This window comes from Rhinoraja longicauda, chromosome 3 (assembly GCF_053455715.1).
Source record: "Rhinoraja longicauda isolate Sanriku21f chromosome 3, sRhiLon1.1, whole genome shotgun sequence".
Classification (NCBI taxonomy): domain Eukaryota; kingdom Metazoa; phylum Chordata; class Chondrichthyes; order Rajiformes; family Arhynchobatidae; genus Rhinoraja; species Rhinoraja longicauda.
Window position 1 is genome coordinate 20,870,874 of NC_135955.1, and position 25,588 is coordinate 20,896,461.

Sequence of the window (25,588 nt, forward strand, 5' to 3'; positions counted from 1 at the left end):
TAAATCAGTTGGATAGCTGGGCGGAGCAGTGGCAATTAATCCAGCCAACTGCATTTGGCGATATTGAAGGTAGGTTTGGCAGCATCTCAGAAAAGGAATAGGGTCTAGACCCTTCTTCCGACAGAGAGTCAGGGGAGAGGGAGTTGAGAGATATGAAAAGGTACATAGAACAAATTAATGAAAGATATACAAAAAGACGGATCAAAACCAGCAATGATGATCTAGGAAAGGTGGAGCCCACAATGGTTCATTGTTGGCTGTGGGAAAGGTGACAACGAATAATACAAATAGTCAAACTCAGCAGGATGACAGTGGAACTAGTATGACGGCTAGGGTGGGGGAGGGCTGGAGAGAGAGGGGATGCAAGGGTTAATTGAAGTTAGGGAAATCAATATTCCTATCGCTGGGTTGTAAGCTGCCCAAGCGAAATATTGAAATTTCCTCCAATTTGCATGTGACATCACTCTGACTGTGGAGGAGGCCCAGGACAGAAAGGTCAACATGGGAATGGGAAGGCAAGTTAAAATCTTTGGCAGCTGGGAGATTGCGCAGGCCAAGGTGGACTGAGTGAAGGTGTTCAGCGAAACGATCGCCCAGTCTGCGCTTGGCCTCGCCGATATATAGGAGTCCACACCTGGAGCAGCGGAAACAGTAGATGAGGTTGGAGGAGGTGTAAGTGAACCTGTGCCTCACCTGAAAGGACTGTCAGCGTCCCTGGACAGAGTTGCAGGAGGAGGTAGTGAGACGGGTATTGAATGCTCACAGGATATATACAGCAAATGGCAGGGACCTTAGGAATGCTGATATTCAGAGAGATCTTCACTGAAGATCTTCATGTCATCTTCATAGTCCACTGAAAAATACTGACATAGGTAGATAGGGTAGTTGTAAAGGCATTTGGCATGCTTGCCTTCATAAATTGAGGCACCGCATATCGTAATTGGGTACCACGTTTCAGCTGTACAAAACGTTCATAAGGCCGCATTTGGAGCACTTATGTACAGTTTTGGTCACAGCACAACAGGAAGGATATAGTCTCAATTGAAAGAGTGAAGAACAGATCCACCAGGATTTTGAACAAGGAGAGATTGGATAGGCTGGATCTGTAGGAGGCTGATGTGTGACCTTATTAAGGTCTATAAATTCTGAGAGGCACATATAAGGTAGATCGTCAGTTTTCTTCCTGGGGTGGGGGGAGGGGCGTAAGGAGGGTGGGAGAGTCTAAAACTAAAGACCATGGGTTTAAGTTGAAAGGGGAGAAATGTGAAGGAGATCTGAAGGGGTCGTGTTTCACAATGAGGTTGTTGATTATATGGAGCAAACTGCCGGAGGAGATGGGAGAGGCAAAAACAATTGCAAAATTCAAGAGGCATTTGGATGGGTACATGGATGTGAAAGAAGTAGAGGTGTTTAAGCCTAATGTGGGCAATGGGATTAGTATAGATAGGCATTGTGGATGTATTGGCCAGAAGAGGCTATTTCTGTGTTGTGCACCTCTATGGCTCTATGACTATTTTCTATTTATCTATCCAGAGAGATTCAAATCTTTACTTTCTCTTCTATTGCAAAATCCAATTGTTTCTTTGAGAGTTCAAAGAGTTTCTCACTCTACTGTTTTTAAGTTTATACCACAGATTGATTACTTTCCATGTTAAACAACACTTGTTGTTTATTCCATACGTACCTTCAGGTAGCTTTGAAACACTGTCTGATAGATTCTCCACCGTTGAGTTATTTTAAGCAATAATTTTAATTAGTTATGTTAGCACCTTGAGCAATAACGTACCATTGTAAGAATATTTCCCAGAGGGCTTGTTTATTGGACTTTGGGTATCACTGGGGTTTACTCCATACAGATAGGTTTATGTTGGTAATTATCTTCACAACTTCAGACCATAGTCAGCACTGGAATGGGGTACAGTTTAGTAAAACTAGATGTAGGTTCATATAAATGTAGTTTGATCTATACTTTCTCTCAGATCGATACTCTCTGATTTACTGCTTCAGTGATTGTATGTAGTTCAATATCCTGCCGGTAATGTTGATTGCTTCTGCGCCTTGCTGATTATTTAGGTATCCACTGTTTAAGCAGACTTTAACTCTTTTAGATTCACCCTTAACCATTTAGTTCAGTTTAGTTTAGTTGAGAGAAACAACGCGGAAACAGGCCCTTCAGCCCACCGAGTCCGCAGCAACCAGCGATCCCCGCACATGTTAACACTATCCTACACACACTAGGGACAATTTTACACTTATACCAAGCCAATTTACCTACACGTCTCTGGAGAGGGGGAGGAAACTGAAGATCTCAGAGAAAACCCACGCGGTCACAGGGAGAACGTACAAACTCTGTACAGAAAGCACCTGTAGTTGGGATTGAACCCGGGTCTCCAGCGCTGCAAGCACTGTAAGGCAGCAACTCTACCGCTGAGCCACCGTGCTGCCCGAACACGGTGGCATAGCGGTCAACAGTGTTTCAACACCATCTTTGCGCTTACGTGATATTCATTTATTCTTCCTACAAGCTTTCTCAAAGAGTTAAAGATCTTCATCATAACATTATTTTCAAGTAATACAGTGGCAATTTAGCCACACGCGATCTATTAGTTTTATTCGTCCTCTCTTTAGTAAAACATCTGCAGCAACCTCCATGGGGCAATAAAATGAAATGGATAAAATGCTTACCATTTGCAGCCACACATTTGAGATGAACACCTGATTTTTCTCATCCTAAAAAGAAAGAGAGAATAATAATTAACAATAAACAAAAATGTTTTTGTCTCTGCAGTCACAAGGTGAGGAGATAACTCAGTTTTTAAAGATATGCTTCACAGCTGGAAGTCTACATTTACGTGGCAGCATGTGGGGAGAACAAGGGAACAAGAGTCACTACAATGTAACGGATGACACAGAAAGATAGCTGAGCAGACAACCATAAACATAATATAAAGGGCTAGTGCGTCACCAAAGGCAGTTCAGGCACTGGCGTGAAATAAAAAATGGATGATTAATTAAGCATATTAATGGGGCACTGTGCATAAGTAAAATAGGCAGCATCAAAGATATTTATTATACATTTTTTTAAAGCAAATCATGTAGTAATATGATGAAAAGTGACAATGTTTCCAACCAATGCAAAATGGAACAGATGTCCAACCCTGTGACTTTCCCTTACCCGATCATACTTTTGCTGTCTTACAAACACTTAGAGGACCACATTTGCAGAAATATCAATATTCCAAATCAATTGATTTCATTAATGTTCTTATGTTTAGTTTAGTTTATTATTGTCAGGTGTACCAAGGCACAGTGGAAAGATTTTTTGTTGCATCCAGTCAAAGAAAAGACTATAATGTGATTCCAATCGAGCAGTCCACAGTGTACAGATACAAGATAAAGGGTATATTATTTAGTGCAAGATAAAGTCAGATTAAAGATAGTTCAAATGTCTCCAAGGGAGGTAGATGGGAGGTCAGGGCCGCACTCTAGCTGGTGAGAGGAAGGTTCAATTGCCTGATAACAGCTGGGAGGAAATTGTCCCTGAATCTGAAGGTATACATTTTCAATCTTCTGTACCTCTAGCCTTATGGGAGAGGGGAGAAGAGGGAATGACTGGGGTTTAGACTGGCCCTTGATTATGCTGGTGGCCTTGCCAATGCAGAGTGAAGTGTCGATAAAAAGTCCATGGTAGCAAGTTTGGTTTGCATGATGGTCTGGGCTACTTCCACAACTCTCTGCAACTTCATGCGGTCTTGGATGAAGCTGTTCCCAAACCATGCTGTGAGGCATCCTGATAAACATGCTTTCCATAGCACCTCTGTAGAGGTTGTTGACATGCTGAACTTCTAAGGAAATAGAGGCATTGGTGTGTTTCTTGGCCATTTCTTCGATAAGGTTGGTCCAGGAACAATTGCGGTTGAGATTTACTCCTAAGAACTTGAAGCTGTCAACCATTTCTACTTCGCGCCATCAGTATGTGTCCTGCTTCACATTCTGAAATAAATCACAGTCTCCTTTGTCTTGCTAAGGGGAAGGCTGTTGTTTAGGCACCAGGTTGCAAAGTTCTTAATCTCCTTCCTGTACTCCGTCTCGTCATTATTTGACATCCGAACCACTTCGGTGGTGTTGTCTGCGAACTTGTAAATTGAGTTGGGTTGGTATTTGGCCACAGGATTCTGAGTGTATAGGCACTCTAGTAGGAGGCTGAGGGCGGCACGGTGGCGCAGCGGTAGAGTTGCTGCCTTGCAGCGAATGCAGCGCCGGAGACTCAGGTTCGATCCTGACTACGGGCGCCATCTGTACAGAGTTTGTACGTTCTCCCCGTGACCTGCGTGGGTTTTCTCCGAGATCTTCGGTTTCCTCCCACACTCCAAAGACGTACAGGTATGTAGGTTAATTGACTGGGTAAATGTAAAAATTGTCCCTAGTGTGTGTAGGATAGTGTTAATGTGCGGGGATCGCTGGGCGGCGTGAACTCGGTGGGCCGAAGGGCCTGTTTCCACGCTGTATCTCTAACACATCCTTGTGGAGCACCAGTGTTGAGAATTTTCATGGAGGATGATAATGGTAATGTGAAAACATTTGCTTTTCCAAATTTGAATTTGCAGAATATTAAGTGCATTGGAATTTTACTTACACCAGATCATTCCCACCCCATTTAAATAGTTTGCAGTTTTAGATATTTAGAACTCGTCCTTTTCCAGTTCAAAAGACCTTTGTCAGATCTATAGCACATGTGAGGGAAGTAACTGACTCTTCAAATACCATCCAAAAACAGAAGGAGAAAAATCTTTACTCTTTCAAAAGGTTTTTGAGATCAAACTGGGGAATCTTTGCTCTGAGCTCCCTGCTGTCACATTTTAGGCCAAGCTCTGTAAAAGGGGACACATGCCAGCACTCTGCTGCTGGCTCATTAAAACCACCCACTAGCTAAGTGAAACAGCTGCCATCTCCTCCTGCACATTTCCACTGGATTGATTTATTCTGAAAGAATACTGTTTCTGGATAAAATAAGGATTGTGACAAAAAAATTGTGTCAAGTCAACCTCGCCAATGGGAATCCCCATTATTTTGAGCTGTGTTTTGTGATAAAAAAAACCTGAAACCTGTATTGTTTTCTGCTAAAGGGAACCAACTTGATGTGGAGAATGTGGGTCCAGTTTTTTCTCAGTGAATGTCTTGTATCTTATCACCATATCTGCTATTGAACATAGTATACTTGGAAACGATTTGAATGTGGATCTTAGAAACATTTTTTAAAAAGGCAGGTAAGTAGACTCACTGAATTAAGATTGGTTCTGGAAGTTTAAAATAAATCATAGCAGATCTATTAGTTTGGTATTGAGTTATGGAGTCATGAAGAGATATAACTAAAAAAATTATGACCTTGAGCCCACAGAGTCCTATGTCACCCATTCACACTAATCATACATGGATCCCACATTTATTTCCCCTAACTACTCATTGACTTATCCCCGATTCTACCTCTTACCCGCACACTAGAAACAATTTGCAGTGGTCAATTAATCTAACAGCCCACTCGTTTTAATATGTGGGAGGAAATTGGAGTACTCCAGGAAAACCCAGAAAAGGTGCATATTCCACACAGAAGCACCCAAGGTCAGAATTTAACCCGGGTCTTTGTGTTGTGCAGCAGCAGCTCTACTAGCTGTGTCACTGAGCCGCCAACTGCTGAGCTGAAATCTACTGAATTCGCATCGCAACAGATATCTTTTACATAATTTAAAAAAATGAATGGTATTTTGTTTACTCACTGTTCATCAAGTGTGGGAATGGACATAATCTAAGTGCCAGGTCACGGGGAGCACGTACAAACTCCGTGCGGAGAGCACCCGTAGTCAGGATCAAACCCAGGTCTCTGGCGCTGTAAGGCAGTAGCTCTACCGCTACATCACCGCGCCGCCCAAATGGGTAGAAAGACCTTCTACAAAGTCATAAGGAATTGCAGCAGTGATATATCTGAACCTAACTACTGCCTCAAATACACTTTGACTATTTGATTCTAAAACAGTTTCTTCACTCATATGGTTATAAAATCTGAACTTTACTTCCAGTCAATACAGATACTGTCTAAATGTAACAATTATCCTGTGGTTTGGTTTTGTGCTTTCCCTCTGATGTAACATGGGGCTTTCTCAAGAGTCTATGTGGATAAACATCTACAAAATCCTCTTGCTGGAGGCCAATAGCCTGCAGTTAACCAGTAGTTAGATGTATGCCAATTCTTCATGTTACCCGTGGACAATGAATGATCCACATATAGTATCTACATAAAGGGTTTCATGTTTTATTTTACATATAAGCCACCAAATGAGCCTGTGTGGCTCAGTTGTGATCATTCTGCATTACTCACAGTTTTATTCATCTCCTCCTCACGTCTTATTGCTAACAGATGTGTACTTGAAGTTAAATTCTGTTCTCGGCCGAAGATGGCAAATGGAATATATATGAGTTGAAGACAAAAATTGACTTACAGCTGAAACTGATTGTTATGTAAAATTAATGTTATTGGTGTCTAAGAACAAGAAGTTGTGTTACTATCATTAATTTCCATTTATCTTATTCTGGTATTTTTCTGTTGACAGACAATAGAACAATTGGCAGAGCTGCTGCCTTCATGGCCACAAGGATCCAGGTATGATCCTGAGCTGAGATGTTATTTGTACGTAGTTGGCATATTCTGCTTGTGACCATGTGAGGTTTCCCCTGGGAGCTCTGGCTTCCTCCTACATCACAAAGACAGGCTGATTGGTAGGTTAATGGAATATTGTAATTTACACAAAGAATACACAGGTTCACAAATTCACAAGTGAAAGGAGTAGAATTAGGCCATTCGGCCCATCAAGTTTACTCCACCATTCAATCATGGCTGATCTCTGCCTCCCAATCCCATTTTCCTGCCTTCTCCCCATAACCCTTGACACCCATTCTAATCAAGAATTTATCTATCTCCACTGATATCTACTGACTTGGCCTCCACAACCCTCTGTGGCAATGAGTTCCACAGATGAACTAACCTCTGACTAAAGAAGTTCCTCCTCACCTCCTTTCTAAAAGAGCACCCTTAAGTTCTGAGGATATGACGTCTGGTCCGAGACTCTTCCACCAGTGGAAACATCCTTTCCACATCTACTATATCTATGCCTTTCATTATTCTGTAAGTTTTAATGAGTTCCACAGTATATAGGTAAGTGGCAGGAGAATTAGCGGGTAGCTAATGAACAAGTGAGAAAGAATACATTACAGGGAAATAAATGTGAGAATGGGACTTACTCTGCAACCTAACATGGACTCATGGGCCTAAAGACTTCCTTTATGTTGTGGTGAAAATGTGAAAAACGAGAATCGGTTTTGTTTTGTAAATAGCCAAAAGTTCCTGTGAACTATCAGTATGCAACTTATTTTTCTGATGTACCATTATATACTATTTCTCCTTACACTTTTTATAAGCAAAACTGCATGTCATTTTGTAATTGTCAACACAAATAAGTAAACACATTTTAACAGGTACCTTTTAAAAAAAAATCTCTGCGTGAATATCATCTTCACATTAATTATGAATACTGCTGCTATCTTGTGGAAACAAAGAAGTTTGGATTTATGTTGCCATGTGTTAACATAAATGAATAATCATCCCTAAAATCAAAGCGGTTACAGAAAAATTTGATTCTGGAATACAGACATACATATTTAAAGCAAGATTTATCTAATGTAAATCGTAACTATTTATTGAAGGCCAAGGCTGCTTTCAATGACAAGAATAGAAGGTTTCAGCCATTACTAATATACACCTGTGTTTGGCAATGGAGCAAACAGTAGTGCCATTGTCAGGGATACTTTGTGCAAAGTGATAACCAAAATATTACCTGGAATTTGGGCTGCATAGCAATTTTCTTCTAATCAACTAACTTAAACTTCAGCTGAGCTAAATATAAAAAGGCAGGTGCAGCTGTACTGTATGTTCCGCTATCAACTATGAAACCATCAGAGAGACAGATTTGGTCCTTCATTGTTTGTTATCCAGCATAGTTCATTGCTTAGTATCAGGGTGGCATTGATGAGCGGGGATAGAAATGGCTGGGTGTCATAGTGCTTCACAGCAGTGTTCGAACACAGTAAATGAACATTGTAAAGCCAAACATTTTTTCTACCTGAGTACATAAATGCTCATTCACTGTGCATCCATGGTTTGTGTTACTCTATTCTATCTAGTTCACCTTCCACTTATTCCTTATTAATTCTAATTCAGGTCCTCTGAGTTTCATTCCTTGAGGCTTGTGAAGTTCATTATGATCCAATAGGTACGACAAAACTGTTTGATTCCAGGAACAACTATTGAAGATGGTTGTTGAAAAGAACTAACAGAGTGAAGATCAGATCGTGCATTATACATCAAGTTGTTATGATCTGAAATCTGTACCAGAAAGGAGTGCCTGAAGTGAATTCACAGATAATCTCACAGCAAATTTTGCAGAACAGGAAACATTTGCAGGATTATAGGGGAAAAGCAGAGCAGAGAAATAAGTTCACTCTTTCAATGAGCTGGCACTAGCACAAGAGGTTGTGGGCCCCCTGTCAGAGTCTGCAGTGTGTAGACCACCTCGAAATGGTGTCTTAGGAATCACTCAGCCATTTGAGTGTTGCATCCATTTTGAACATATCTCAAGTTGCTGACAGATGCTTCAAACCTCCACATCATCACTGAAGGCTGAAGAATACACCCTGCTAGGAATGAGAAGAGCAACAATTTATCACTTATCAATTATTTGTCAGGCATCCTGAATTATATTATTTTAATCCAGGAATGATTGAAAGTCAATGGCAGGAGGGCATGTCATTGTATTTCTATTTATTTCATTATATAGAATATCACCATTTAGTTATCAGTCATTTAGTATTAGTTCAGATATCAATGGAAAATAATTGGAAATAAGGTAGCCTGGGAGCAAAATATATACATTTCAGAGCTGATGAGTTGTTTTACATGGATTTTTGAATATTTTGGTTATTTCAATAAACTGAATTTTGTTTTTGAAGTGTAGTTGAAAGATTTCTGCAGATCCCATTTGCACCTTGTCACTCATGGAGAAGTATTCCTAATTATTTCTGAAACCTAGTTTAAGAATGCCACTGGCAGAAAACTGGAAAGTCTATCAAAGGTGGGTGAATTGCAGAACAGCCCAGCAATGGAAGAGAGTGAAGCATCACAGAGAGACAGAGAGAGGGAAACTACAATCTCTGACGAATTCAGTATTTAAGGCCAAGCTAAGCTAAGTTTAATTTCTTAGCTTTATTAAATTCTAATGAATGAATGAATGAATGAATGAATGAATGAATGTTTATTGGCCAAATATGTACACATACAAGGAATATGCCTTGGTGCTCCGCTCGCAAGTAACAACACGAACATACCACGAACAACACGAGCCAATTATAGTCATTGTTCTATTCAAAAGAGTAAAAGAGGAAAAATATTAAAGCGTAATTGCAGTTTGCAAGGCCATTTATTTCCAAATTTGCAGAAAGGATCATTAAACGAGGGATAATAGGAAATTGCGATGAGACTGAAGGTAGCACAGGCACCACAGGTGTTTGCACTGGTACTTGTGGCCAGCATGGTTGGACAGGCAGTAAGGAGAATGGCAGAATACATGACTGGATGAAATCTGCTACAATGTTCTGAGAGTGGGGATAACCAATAGCTTGAAAAGGACTTGGTCTCAAAAAAGGTAACAACGAGCATGTGAGGATGAATGCGGACAAGCAGCAAAAGGAACCCCACCTGCAAGTCAATGTAATTTTCAAACCAACTTTAATAACTAGTGTCAAAATACTGGCATTCATAAAACCTTAATTGTATCAAATAGTGACAACGATGAACAACTTGAAAAAAAAACCCCAAAAGACAAATGCCAGAGATTAAAGACATGAAAACTGGGAGAATTTTTTGAAAGTCAGAAGCATTTCAGAGTAGGTGCAAAATCTGCATTTAAGAAGAAAGTCAAAATTTTGAGACTTGTTTTGGTGTGGTAGTGGAGAGTTTTCACTGCGGGGTGTTCTGAATACTCATTCATATAAGGCTAACATGGATTGAGGAAATATTGCGTTTCAATTCTACAAGGAGGACAAGGGCCAAATACCTCTCCGATATTGATATCCCATCTTGTGTTCTCCAAAGCCACGTAACACATTCTGAGACGTCTGAATTCAAAGACCTCCAACAACATTGCAGGTTTTGTGGGGGAAAAATGACATTGGATGTCATTGATCGAGTTGCTACAGGTTGCTTTACTTTCAGCGTGTCCCAATGTGCATTGCATGTCTGATCACATCGACCACCTGGTGCGGAAGACAAGGATGAAAGAAGCATTCTTCCATGGGCAGAGGCAGAGCAGAAATGAAACGGCTCTTTAAGCCCTGCTGTTCCTATACACAACTCATGAACTTAGCATTAAAGTTATGTTACTCTTGCACAGAACATTGACTATATTACATATGGAGTGCACTGGCAGTTTTGATCGTATTTTCATGAAAATTATGAGGCTTTAGAGAAGGAACAGTAAAGTTCACTGGTACTACCAGAACTGAAAAGTTCTACCTACTCAGAAAGGATTGAATAAAAGTGAACCTTTTTGGAAAAAGTGATCCATTTTGATATATCTTTAGGTACTGTAAGTGATATATTGTTTGATAGGATAAAATGTTTCTGTCTTCAGGGTAGATCAGAACTAGTCACCATACATGAAAGAAAGTGATTAATAATTTCAGAAGAATGTGTTGATGATGTTGTATAGAGACAGCGAGGAGGTGTGCTGTCTGAAGAACTGACATGAACCCAGAGGCACCAAGTGACCTGTTTTTGCACCATAATCTTATGCATCTATGTGTCAGATAGCCAACTTAATTTCATTTGCACCACAGAAATCCTGACTATCAGCAAAACTGTTAAGTCTTGCTCGCTGGAGCTGAAAAGGAACAGGAATATTAAAAAAATTATGTTGATTAAGTTTTAATAAAATGATGACAAGAGAGTTTTTTACTTCTATGCCTGCCAAATCATTGTTATAGTAGACAGGTAAGATAATGAAAAATAATTGTTTTCTTTATTGCCACTGACTGGATTCCAACACTGGCTGAAGTTATTGCCAGTTATTATGATCCTGAAAAATCAGCAACATTTCCTGACCATTTTACACAACTTCCTACGAGTCTTGTCACAGTGCAACTCTTGTCAGCCTGCTCACCGGTCTGAAATCCTAAAATGAAGCTATCTTTTCAAAACTTTATTTAGGAAATATCAGTTCAAAGTCATGAATGCACCTCAACCCCTTTCTTTTCCAAGATAACTGCCATTATTTAAACTTCATTTGAGTTGAACATGAATTAAGTGAGCCCTTCAATTTTCCTTTGCTTTTAATTTCCTTCCTAACCATAAATAAAGTATAACCTATCTATCAATGCAAGAGGTGAAGATATATCTGTAAAGACCCAATGGTTCCGTTAACTTCATCTACTTACATAATTTCACTTGCACTGGTAATTTTAAACAATGATTGGATTGAATAGAGTTCCACCCAATCATCTCCTGACCTTCCTCTTTATGGTAAATTGAAACGTCTCTGGGCTATGTTCAAATTAAATGAGCAGATTTCTGAAGTCAAGTTCAAACAATATAAACTGTTGCCTTACATAAAGGACTATTTTGCCTGCTATATGAAAATGTATGTGAAGATGTAAAATTAATGTACCCAAAGTTTCCTGTGCCTAATACATAGATTCATAAGCACAGAAACATGCCCTTTACCGCACCAAGTCTTCACCAACCTTCAAACAATCGTGATTCCTTCTAGGCACAAAGTAACTCATATGTCCAGTTATTCTTCTCCACTAAGAAATGAAAGTGGCAAATAAAAATGGTAACTCCCCCCCCCATTTTTATTGCATCGTTCAATGCTTTTATTTGGCCTGTAATGGGACTTCACTGAAAGGTCAATTGCTAACTATGTTTCGCAATTGATTAGTGTTGCTTGGAAAATCATAGGGATGTTCTAGCTGTAGTGCTTATGAATATTAGCTACCAGGTGTGCACAGTGACATCAACTGATGTCCATTGCACAACTCGGTGGCAGGGTGGAGTAGCGGTAGAGCTACTGCCTTACAGTGCCAGAGACCCGGGTTCGATCCTGACTAGGGTGCTTATCCGTATGGAATTTATACGTTCTCCCTGTGACCTGTGTGGGTTTTCTCCAAGATCTTCAGTTTCCTCCCACACTTTTTAAAAACCTTTTTAATTTTATTTATTTATTCCGGTCAATACAATACAACAGATTGACCATACAGTTTTGAAAGTTAAATAGTGCAAAAAAAACCCATTGTATCAAAAAAAAAAAAACATATATCACACATATTTTCTGAGCGAAAAAAAAATAAAGGTGTAGGCAGAAGCCAAAGCTTATTATGCCTACCCATAATACTTAACAAAATATAATTTAAAAAAAATCTGCATCATAGGTCAGAAGCAGATAAACAAAACATAGAAAGAAACACACATATAGTCAAGAACCATCATTTCTATCATGTCAGTCATTTCTCAGTGCTGATCACATATTTTGTATCTTTCAAATATAATATTTTTGAACATTTTCTTGAATTTACACATATTACTACACTCTTTTAATTCATTGGTGCAACTATTCCATAAATTTACCCCTTTAACAGTCGTACATCTATTTTTTCACATTTGTTCTTACCCTCATTTTGTCAAATATATAATTACCCTTGAGTGGATACCTGCTCTCCCTCACTGAAAACAAACCTTGGATACAATCAGGAAGTGTTCTTAGTTTTGCTCGAAACATTATTTGTAGAGTTTTAAAGTCTACTAGGTCCATAAATTTTAGGGCATATGATTTCATAAATAATGGGTTGGTTGGGTCATTATAACCAGCCTTATTGACAATTCTTATAGCTCTTTTTTGCAATATAAAGATTGAATTAGTGCTAGTTTTGTAGGTGTTTCTCCATACTTCTACACAGTATGTAATATATGGAATAATGAGTGAGCAATATAACGTAAATAGTGAATTTTGATTCAAGATGGCCTTAGTTTTGTGCAGTATTGCAATGGATTTAAACAGTTTTGATTTGATATGTTTTATGTGAGGTTTCCAACAGAGTTTATGATCTGTTATCACTCCCAAGAATTTATTTTCATACACTCTTTCAATTTCTACATCATTAATCATAAGTGTTACATCCAAATTTATTTTTCGATTTCCAAACACAATAAATTTTGTTTTACTTAGATTTAATAACAATTTATTAGTATTAAACCACTTCTTTAGGGTTTCCAATTCTCCTTTAACTGTGTCCAAAAGTTGCTTCATGTTTTTCCCTGAACAAAATAAATTAGTGTAATCTGCAAATGTAACAATTTTGACACCAATACAATTTATATAGAATATAAAGAGCTTTGGACCCAGCACCGAGCCTTGCGGAACCCCACAGGTCACCTTCATGTTCTGAATCAAAATTATTTACTTGAACATACCGATATCTGTTTCCAAGGTAGCTTCTTAACCAGGAGTATGTTACTCCTCTAATACCATATTTTTCTAGCTTATTCATCAGTAAACCATGATCTATGGTATCAAACATTTTTTTAAGATCTGTAAATACTCCCACAGTATATTCTTTATTATCAATTGCAGTTTAAATATTCTCTACTAGTTCCATTAGTGCTAGTGAGGTAGACCTTTTAGCTCCAAATCCATACTGGTATTCACTTAGTATGTTATATTTATCAATAAAGATTTCAAGTCTTTGTACAAATAATGTTTCTAATATTTTTGAGAATTGAGGAAGCAGAGATATCGGCCTGTAATTTGAAAATAAATATCTGTCTCCATTCTTGTAGACAGGAATGACTTTCGCTATTTTCATTTTGTTTGGAAATGTGCCTGTGAAGGAGGATTGATTACATATATGTGTCAACGGTTTTGCTATACATTCAATAATATTTTTGACTAGTGTCATATCAATGGAATTGTAATCAGTAGACTTTTTGTTACTGAATTTTTTAATAATATCAATGACTTCATTTTCGTGTACTCCACTGAGGAACATGGAGTGAGCATTTCTATCAGAGCTCTCATGTTCTGGACCTTCCTTGCTACTCGGTTTAGTAATCTCATTTGCTAAGGTAGGCCCAACTTTTACAAAGTAGTCATTAAATTCATCAGCAACCTCTTTTATGTTATTTATAGTTATATTATGATTTTTAACAAAGTAGCTAGGGTAATCTGCTTTACCAATACCTGTTTTAATTATGTTATTAATCACTTTCCATGTTCCCTGAATATTACTTCTATTTTTTTCCAACAATTTGCTATACTACTTCTTGTTACATCTCATAATGCTTATCGATTTACTTTAGTATCTCATATATTTATTTTCATTTTCTTTTGTTCTACATTTTAAGAATTTCCTGTAGAATACATTTTTCTGCAGCCCCCTTGTGATCCATGGTTTATCTACATATTTATGCTTCCCACTGGATTTTTTTAATGGGCAATTTTTTTCATAGAGTTCTGTTAATATAGCCAGGGACGCATTGTACTCTTTGTCTGGTTCATCAATATAAACGTCTTTCCAGTCGTGTTTCGTTAAGTCTTCCTTAAATGCATTGATGGTTTCCTGTGTTCTGTGTCATACCAGTTTGCATGCATTAGTATCAACTTTGAATCTAAGGTCCTTCTGCAGACTGGTAGGTGGTCACTTATATATGATATATGATATATGATATATGATATATGATATATGGTAGGTGGTCACTTATATCATTGATAAGCAATCCACCCACCAGTACTCTATCAATCACATTTGTAAATATGTTATCTATCAATGTTGCACTGTCTGTTGTTATTCTATTTGGTTTTATAATCATGGGATATAGCCTAATGCTGAACACTGTGTTAATAAAATCTAGTGTCTTTGTGTGACCTTTTGGGTTTAACAAATCGATATTGAAATCACCACATATAAATACCACCTTATTATCATTTATCTTATCATACATTTCAGCTATCTTATCCTTAAGTTGATCAATGTCTGATCCTGGTGTTCTATATACACAACTTAAGATTATATTTTTGGCTTTTTCCACATCAATTTCAATAGTTACACATTCCATTATATTGTCTATGGTTGTTGTCATGCTACCTACAACTTTGCATTTGAGGTCTGTATCAATATACAGGGCAACTCCCTCTCCTCTTTTGTTTGTCCTATTTACACAGAATATCTCATATCCCTCCAGTTCAACATCAACATCTTGGTCTCCACTAAGCCAAGTCTCAGATATCGCAATTACATTGAACCTCATCAATTTGTCTCAAATATTCTTTGATATTTTCAAAATTGGTGTAGAGGCTTCTGCTGTTGAGTTGTATTAAAGATAATACTCCTTGCAGTTTCACATTACAGTTGAACTGATCTTCAGTGTAGTACTCACAGTTGTTGTTGATGTTGTTGTAGAAATGGTTCTCTGGGTCTATGCCATTCTCAATGTCATACAATTTATGCTCTGTATAGTCGAAAGTCTTAAAGTTTAATTGTTCACATTTATGTACGTTGTGCAGACTTTCCACATCGTTTGAATTATTGTCTATAAACTCCTCATCCTCAGTGTTCCCAAACGGAAATAAATAATCACTGTCCAGTCCTTCCATCCATTCGTTGGTAAAATTCCTTTAGTGTTAATCCACTTGACACGGTAGCAATGACAAAGACATACAGGTGCGTAGGTTAATTGGCTTGGTATAAATGTAATTTGTCCCTAGTGTGTATAGGATAGTGTAATTGTGCGTGGATCGCTGGTTGGTACGGACTGGATGGGCTGAAGGGCCTGTTTCCGCGCTGCATCTCTAAACTAAACTAAACTAAAAACTAAAGTATTGTCAGCATTGTAAAGGTCAACTGCTCATTTTCTAAGGGCAGATGACATGGATCTCAACCCTGGAGCTGACTTCTCCACAGCCAGAAGCTGATGCTCAGCCAGTCCAATGGAGCACTGATTGAATAACAGATTGTATCTTCTTGATTCATGTGGAAGTCCCAATCTGCCTGGCAGCTTGGAGAAATGACAGCAGTCCATGCAGAGATACTCCCAGGAAAAACAAACATGCAAACATACACCATATCTTTCAAAAAGATATGAAATCTTTTGAAATTACAAACAGGAACAATTTGGGGGGTTTTCACATTGCGGATGATGAAAGATGAATATGGATGAATCTCTGAAAGTCACAATATTGTTTTCCTGGCTCTGCAGAATTTTAATCAGTGCTCTCTCTTTTATGTTCCATAATTAGAGATAAAAAATGAAAGGCGAAAAGTTCATTTTATGACCTAAAGCAATTATCCTATTCTACTAATAGATCAAAAAACCATAAGTCAGTTACGTGCTTATATTACTGCATTAAAATATTCAACGAGGAATATTTTTGATTATTTATGTAGAATATATAAATATTTTCCATATTCAATTTTGAATGATTAACACTAAATGTTAAACAAGTCAGTAATTCGTTTCTCCATGAATAAATTAAAAGATAAATATCCAACTTTGCATTTGACTATTTAAGAATTTGTATTCAGTTTAGCAGGTCTTGGAATACATAATGGTATTGTTAAAGGTGACCGTGAAGCTGTGCAATGGTGAATAACTTTCAGGAAAGAAGTCATGCAGATTTGCAGGTGGTGGCTGTTTATGCATGTGTCCAGCCCTTGTTTACTCCATCTTACCGAGCAGAGGCTTGGGAGTTGTTAGAGAAGCCCGTGTGAGTTTCTGCATTGTTTCTTGATAATATTTATAATACAATTCCATTTGCTGATGTGCTACTCTGGTCTATAACCCCTGCCACTCTTGTTTACACCATCGGAAGTAGTGCTAACAAACCTTCCTGTAAAAATACTGGTCTCCCTCCCGTTCAACCCGTCCTTCTTGGACAGATCACCTCTGCCACAGAAGAGAACCCAACGGTCTAAAAATCTGAAATCCTCAGATTTCAACCAGCCCCTGAGCCACGCATTCATCAGTACTATCCTCCTACTCCTACCCTCAGTAGCACGGCACTGGCAGTAATCTGGAGATTACTACCCTTGCGGTCTGGCATTTTAATCTTTTATCTATCTCCATATATTCACTCCTGAGGACCTCAACACAATGCCATTTGTGCCAAGCTGCACAATAAGGTTCGGATGCTCACCCTCCTCCTTTATAATGTTCTGCAACTGCTCCGAGACATTCAGGATCCTGGTATCAAGGAAGCAACGCACCATCCTGGAGTCTCATTTGTTGCCACAGAATCCTCTGAATCTGTAGCACTTCACTCCCTAAAGAAATGAAAGAAACATGATCTCTCTCTCTCTCTCTCTCTCTCTCTCTCTCTCTCTCTCTCTCTCTCTCTCTCTCTCTCTCTCTCTCTCTCTCTCTCTCTCTCTCTCTCTCTCTCTCTCTCTCTCTCTCTCTCTCTCTCTCTCTCTCTCTCTCTCTCCCCCCCCCCCCTCTCTCCCCCTCTCCCTCTCTCCCTCCCCCTCTCCCTCTCTCTTTCCACAGATACACACTGATTTATTGAGAATTTCCAGTACTTTCAAATTATTTAAATGATTTTATGCATGGTTTTCTGCGTTACTGTGCTTTTGTCCTGAATAATGTTGGATTTCTTTTGTGATGATATAATTGCATAAGTTTCAGCAAGTGAAATCTATTCAATCATTTGTTCATAAGTGTAACACAAAGGCAGAGATGAAATAACTGTGATCCCGTAACGATGTTATTTTGATTATGTCACTGAATTCCACACAGTACATGCACGCAATCCAAAGACTCAGACCGCTGCTATTTAAAACTAATCTCAATTTTCTGCCTTGAAAACGGAGGCTTGCATTCTGTGCATTCTGAGCCAAAAGCTCCTTTGTGAGAAATAGATGAAGCTAAGAAACACTCAGGAGATTTCCAGATTAGTTATCAACCTGAAGATTTTGGCCTTCACTGATGCTGCCAGACCTGCAAGGTGTATCCATAATATTTTGTTCAGACCCAGTTTGATCAATTCACTGACTCTTTGCTTCCTAGTTCTCCTTCCCAATTCTTGCTATACTGAAACTATGACCCGCAGCTCTGAATTTTTGATCCAGAAGAGAAAGCTCTCTCCCCTGTATATCGTTATCAGATTCTTACATATATTGGTGCTATGATTTAATAGTCTTCAGCTCTGGAGCCCACTTTGAGAAGCTACAAATGTTGAGATACAATGCACTGGATGAAAATTCAAATCCTATTTTTTATCCTGTTCTCATCTGTTATTATGAACAAGTACATGAAATATATTGATATAATTTGAAGAAAGTCATACTATGACATAAACACAGATTCTTTAATCCTTGAAAGAGTAATGTATTTTATATAAAAGTAACAATTTTTAACTTACTAATTAGTGTAAATTGGTATAATAATTTAACAATATATGACAATACTCATTACAGTTCAAAAATGTCTGGAGAACATTATATTTATTGTAGCAATTTAGTGTTCAGTAGGAGCAAAAATAATGAATCTAAAGTCTTTTGATCATAACAATAATCACTATGCTTGTTAAAAAAAATGCATCTGAAAGTAAAAATCTTGCACCGTGAAACCACTAAGTCATCATGACATTCATCTGAATCACCAGTAACCTAATAAATAATTTTGAACATGGATTGGTAATTCTTTGGGAAACAAATATTTCCGTCCTGGTATCCAAAAGATCCTGCTTCATTTTTTAACTCTAGAATGCAATTTTGGAGGAGCTTGCAGCAAAGCTGAATCCACCCTGATTCCATAGGAGGCTTGGTCACTCCTATGGAAAGCTGCAGGGTCAAGTGCAATGTTCTTGAGGTCTGCACAAAAGATCATGGAGATTCAAGTTGCAATTTATTAAAAACAATACTCCAAATCTTTTGTGCTAGTTTCATGACATCATGGGAAACATAGAAACATAGAAAATAGGTGCAGGAGTAGGCCATTCGGCCCTTTGAGCCAGCACCGCCATTCATTATGATCATGGCTGATCATCCAAAATCAGTACCCCGTTCCTGCTTTCTCCCCATATCCCTTGATTCCATTAGCACTAAGCGCTATATCTAACTCTCTCTTAAAACCATCCAGTGAATTGGCCTCCACTGTTGAAAAACGACTATTGAAAAAAACAAATGCAATCAAGTCCAAAGGCCAAGAAATAACTGTTATTGAAATTAGCATGTGTGAATAAATCAGTGACACGTATTTACTATGCAGCAATTTATTGACCAACTGTCAGCCATGAGAACAAGTTATGAAACTCGGTGCCTTTGCTGTTGTTTTCTTATTGGAACTTCTACCAACAAAAACATTCATCAATCATTATGCTTTTAGAAATGTCAAAATCACTCTCTGGCCTAAAACATCAAATCAAATCCTAACGTGCTTTATGTTTTGGCAGTGATAGCTTGGGTTTTCCTCCTACCTTCCAATGATGTGTGGGCTGGTAGGTTAATTGACCATTTAAAATTGTCCCTAGGGTGGAGGTGAAAGGGAGAATCTCAGGGAAATGATGGGACTGTGGGTTGAATAGAATAGGATTAGTGTAGATCAGTGAAATTGGGTGCTTGATGGTTCGTGTGGGCTTGGTGGACCAAAGGGCTTTATCTGTGCCTTGTGACTCTATTTTCTGTCAGTGCAAATTACAACAGTAATGATTGTTCAGTCATGGTGAATGACATTTAAACTGAGAAATCCTATTCTGACATATGACATCTTATTTGCTCAATTTAATGTCTGACTCTTTGTTGAAATGAAACATTGCACAGAACTCACTGCACAGAAACAAATCATTTGGCCGACTGGTCAATGTGGCATTTTCTGCTCCTCGTTACCTTCCAAGTTCTGTAAGTGTATCCTTCTCTTCTCTTACCTATGTTTATCCAGCTTCTCCACAAATGTTTTCATGCTATTTACTTCACGTACCCCTGTGGTAGTTAATTCCACATTCATGTCACACTTTGGATACAGAAATGTCTTCACAATTAAAAAAAAGACAGGTGATGAGGGGTGTGGGTTGATTGGCAGATGATTAGGCAAAGGCCAGAGATGAAAAGACAAAAAGTTAGAGATAAGGAGAAAAGGATAGAAGTTGCATGACATGTGAAGACTTTGGAAGAGATATAGGTGGAAGGTGATGGGGGAAGGGAGGATAGAAATGGGTGCACATTGAGGTAGGGCACAAGGAAGTGAAGGATAAAAGGTGATGGAAGATGTGGCATTGGAGAATTCAATGTTCATACCATTCACACCAACTTTAGGTAATTACCCTATGAACAACTCCCCCCCTCCCCCTCCTTTCCCCTTCTCTTCCCTGTGCCCTATTTGGTTGCACACCAATTTCTCCGTTTCCTCCTCCCTCTAACCCCTTCTACCCATATTCTTTCCTCTGGCTTTACAATTCATGTCTCTTCTGTCCTGATCTTTCTCACACCCAGTCTTTTCATCTCTGGCCTTTGACCAGAAAACCTGCCAATCAAAAGCCTCCCTTGCCTGTATCCTCCTGTCACTTGCCAAACAATGTCCTGCTCCCATTCTCTTCCAGCTTTCTGCCACCCCCTCCCTCCCCACCACAATCAGTCTGAAGAAGGGTCCTGACCCGAAACGTCGCCTGCTCATGTTCTCAAGAGATGCTGCATAACTTGCTGTTAATTTCAAACACTTCTTGATTTTTTTTCTGTAATTGAGTATCTGTAGTTTCTTGTGTCTATTTTCTTCACAATTCCAGGGTTATACTCATGCTTTCTGATTTTGGTCACACCCATGCACCCTAACAATGCTCTTCATAATTTTAGAGACCCGTATCAATTCACCTTTCAATCATCACTTTTCTAAAGCAATGAGTTTAAGCCTACTCAAGCATTTCTGATAAATTCTGGCAGAGCTGACTAAAGTTAAAGATCAGTTTTCTTATATCATTAGATCACAGCACTGTTTGCCACTATAATTTAATTCCTCTCCCAACAATCTGCCTGACACTACAATTTTACATGATTAAATATAATGTTTTAGAGTACGCAAGGAACAAACAGGGCAAAACACTGCATCAAATCAATATCATTCAGCCTCAGTTTTTAAGCCCCACTTCATTAGTTCTAAGTTAAGGATTGCCTCAGAAACCTACGTTAATGTGAATCCGTGATAGATTTTCACATGACATTGCCGCTAAGGAATTTTTTTTCATGTGTAATGGAATTAAATCTCAGAGGAATTATTCAAAGAATTTTTGGAATTAGTTCAATATATTGATGGATTGCCAGTTCACATTGTCCAGTGGGACTGGGAAGGCTATCAAATGGCTAGCCTTCATAGAAGGAACATAAATGATGTCCTGAATGTATGAGTGTGCTGCCAGCCTATTGTGCTGAAGTTCACCAAATGTTTCCGGATGTGGCCAAGATAATGTGAACCTCAGTGACCTTCACTGATGGAGAATATATTGCTTTCCTGATGGAAGCAGGAGTCATGCCATGACTTCAAGGAAATTGGTAGAAATTAATTCTCAATCAATTGTGCTAAATATACAATGTAGTATTGGCTGTATGTTGTACTCCTCTCTTGAAATTGGTAGAGGTCTTTAGAAAGTCTAGTAGGCTGGTACTAATATTTTATACATTTAGTACAAGTGGCCAAAGATGAACTTAAGTACAGGCAGTTACAAAAGTTTATTGGTCGTACTGCTCCAGTGAGGAACATTTTCAATGAAATCTTACTCAAGAGTTTCTTACCTAGAAATCTGATGTTCAATGCCAAAGACAGGGACAGCCATTTAATATTTGAAACCTATTCTAATATTCAAACACATGTTTATTTATTCTGCTGCTCCTCCACGTCATTGGCTTTCCACATGTAATAAAAAATTACGGATTGCAATCTTATGAATAATAATTCATCACTGTTCACAGCCCTCTTGGAGTTTATCATTGTCCACTTTCCCTTGGTACAGATATATACCTTGCAGCAATTACTTACCTTCTGATTTGCCCCTGAACTTGCATTATATTTCATCATATTGCATACTAGCAGCGTATCACCAATAACTCACTTCTGTGTGTCATGCTTGTTTAAAGGTCTTAACTCTTTCACTTTCTCATATTGCTCGTACTGCTTCTCTTTGCCTCTTCCCAATAAATTGTCAAGCCGTGACTCATGATTTTTGCTTTTCTTTCAAAGACCACGAGGCATAGCTTTGTCAGAGGGAGAAAGTTTAAAGAAGATGTGCGGGACAAAAACGAGTGGGTGCCTGGAATGCACTGTCAGGGGTGCTGGTGGAAGTACATACGATAGTGGCATTTTAGAGGTGTTTAGATAGGCACATATGCAGGAAATGGAGAGATATGGATCATATGCAGATAGAAGAGATTAGTTTAAATTGCCATCATGTTCAGCATGGACACAATAGACCGAAGGGGCTGTTCCTGTGCTGTACTGTTCTTTGTTCTATGTTATGTTTGTTCTATTGTTCTGCTATCCTTCACCTTTCCTTCAGTGGGCTGTGGTAAATGTATGTATATTTGAAGTTTACAATACAATACCAGCATTGCTGCTGTAATTCGTGGCATTGTAAATTACATGAATAAAAGACAGCTAAACAATAATTTGTGAGACTCAAATTACTTTGGAAAGTCTGCCTCTTCATGACCTCCTTCAAAATATAAACAGATATTTTAGTTGCCTCATCAGAAGCCGCATAGTCTAGAGGAATTAATGAATGCCTGATACTGCTCGTGAAGCATTCAGAGATAACGTGATATCTGTGGTTTGACATCAACTCTTCAGGCATGTCACTGAATGCAAAAATTAATCTCAGCTTCATGATCGTAAGTTCTCCTGCTTTGTAAAATCCCACATGTTGTTGCACTTCAATCGGTTGCTAATGAATGTCGGCAAGGATTTTGAAAGATGTCACAGGCTTTCTGAAATGGTCACTTTGCCACCTATAAAATTGTATGGGAGTCTTTACTGAATTCCTTCTGCACTATTGATGGATTTTACATGTCAATACTAAATCTTCTTGATTTTGTCAATACTCAGACAGTACAGGAAGCTTCTGCAAATAGCTTTCATATTTACAATGCTCTATATCCCGAGTGCAATTCATTTAATATTCAATTTCTTGGGCCATTGGGGCTTCAGTCCCACTTGAGACAACCTTGAATTGTGAACTATTCAAGCTTTCTGTTGTGAAATGTTTTGCATGTGGACACCTGGAAACATACCTGATTTGCAACAACCTTTGAAAATTTGGTCACAAATCATTTCAAAAGCATAGCTTTCTGTTGGTTCTGCATGGTGTCATTGGAAATCTTCACTCTCCAGTTGTATTATACGTGTTGTGTTCATACCGCCAGCATCAAAATCAGCATTCCTAATAAAGTATCTGTGTGAACACCTCTGCCCAGTTGATTTTATTAACCTATCTTATTCCAATAATGACAATTAGTTTGTGTAGCCAACTGTACCTGTTACTGATCATCGTAACACATGATGTATTATGTTTGACCGTGTACCTTTACAAAGTTACAAGAGAGTATGTCTTGAAACTCTCTGTGCATTCTGTCAAATGTAGGTCACTGAATTTCCTGCAATAGGTAACACTACTCCTGATAGAACAATCTGATGCAGCATAGATATTCATTTCTACACTGGGGCCCTTTATTCGTATTTATCTTGAAATCTCACTGCTTTCTGCTATCTGCACTAGTTGCGCAGATGCTGTACGTTAGGTTTTCCTCAAACTGACTCAGCTTCTGCATTATGCTGACTCCTTCCCTTTAGTTTCTTGCTCGGCAAATTTCCTCTCAGTGCAGTGGGTAATGTTGGCAGAGATGTTCTGGTTGGTTGTCCTTGGTTTCGATTTGCATTATGTGGGAAATGTCTCATTTTCTAACACACTCTTATTCTCAAAAGGGACGAATTCATAGTGAATGGCTGCCACTTCAAAAATCTGCAGCTCTCGCAATTACATGGTGCTGACCTAATTTCCTGCATAGTTTTCACCTACAGTCATTATTGTCTTGATTTGGGATAGAATCCTTTGATCTATTTCACTGCCGATTCCATTGAGGTTAGAATTTGTCATGGCACTGCAGCGGTCGAGTTGCTGCCTTACAGGCTTGCAGCGCCAGAGACCCGGGTTCGATCCCGACTACGGATGCTGTCTGTACGGAGTTTGTACGTTCTCCCCATGACTGCGTCGGTTTTCTCCGAGATCTTCGGTTTCCTCCCACACTCTAAAGATGTACAGGTTTGTAGGTTAATTGACTTGCTATAAATATAAATTGTCCCTAGTGTGTGTAGGGTAGTGTTAGTGTGTGGGGATCGCTGGTCGGTGCGGACTCGGAGGGCTGAAGGGTCTGTTTCCGCGCTGTATCTCTAAACTAAACTAAAGTAATAAAACTTTATGTGCTCAACAATTTGGATGGAATCCGTTGATCATTTAATCCATACATAAATCTGTCCCAGATTACACATTCTAAGAATTCATCAAATGTCGGCATAAATCCCTTAATGCCATATAGTGACTAACTATTTATCTTGTTCTTTGATCTGTCATGCCATGCTGTCTATTTCAAATGGCTGTGGATTGAAATAATCCTCCAATTTCTGCCTTTCTTCAGCGAATGAGTCATTTTCATTTTCTGTGGGGCTGCCTAATCAGTGAGCATATGAATGGCCTCTAAACCAACCCTCTTTCAGTAGAAAACCTTTCTCACACTCTCAGTATTCATTGCTAATGCATTTCAAAGTGATTAACTCTGAGAAAAAAGTACATCCTTTTGCCAACATAATGAGCGATTTCCAAATTATCCGGTCTTCACTGGAGCTGCAGTTTAGTCCATTTCTTGCCTAATTAGTAATATCGCTACATTTGAGGTCTTGTTACACTCTGGTCTGAGTGTTTAATTCTCCATGATCGGGTCCATGTTAAGGACTATGATGGTGTTTTTTCCACTGGCTGCTGCCTATGCAGGTTTACGGTTAGCTGTGCACCAAGAACACTTTGATGCTTGAGCCCTTTTCTCTATCTGACAGAAAGCTGCGAGGTCCTGCTCAATAGATTTCAAAACCTTTCCTTCACTGTTCTCTCTGCAGGCAATACTTAGCTGTGTGATGACTAACCTCATGATGCATTCTGTAAATTAGTCTTGCGGTGCTGGGAAGTTCTAACTATAATGATTTCTAGAAGACGGCAGCCACATCAAAATATTACTTGTATTTTATTGAAGATTAACAACAACTAAAATGTTAATTATCTGGTTTTGTTCCACATCCCAAAGACATGCTCAATTGCAAATTACTTGGTAGCAATAGCAGCACTCAAAATGGCCCCTAGGTGATTACTTAGTGATCACTCTTGGCTCACTTATAATGTGACAAAACATTTTTTTTTGCTTTCTTTTGGGGGGAATGTAATGTCAGCCGTATTGTATCTTTCCTTCAATA

At 38.6% G+C, this 25,588-nt stretch overlaps 1 protein-coding gene across 1 annotated transcript in view; it reads right to left on the reverse strand.

The window, feature by feature from the left end:
* chrna8 (cholinergic receptor, nicotinic, alpha 8) overlaps positions 1–25,588 on the reverse strand; it is a 220,670-nt gene that overhangs the window by 98,643 nt on the left and 96,439 nt on the right. Inside the window, exon 3 of the mRNA XM_078394919.1 lies at positions 2,686–2,730. Coding sequence (XP_078251045.1) covers positions 2,686–2,730 — 45 coding nt within the window. The remainder of the gene's footprint in view (positions 1–2,685; positions 2,731–25,588) is intronic.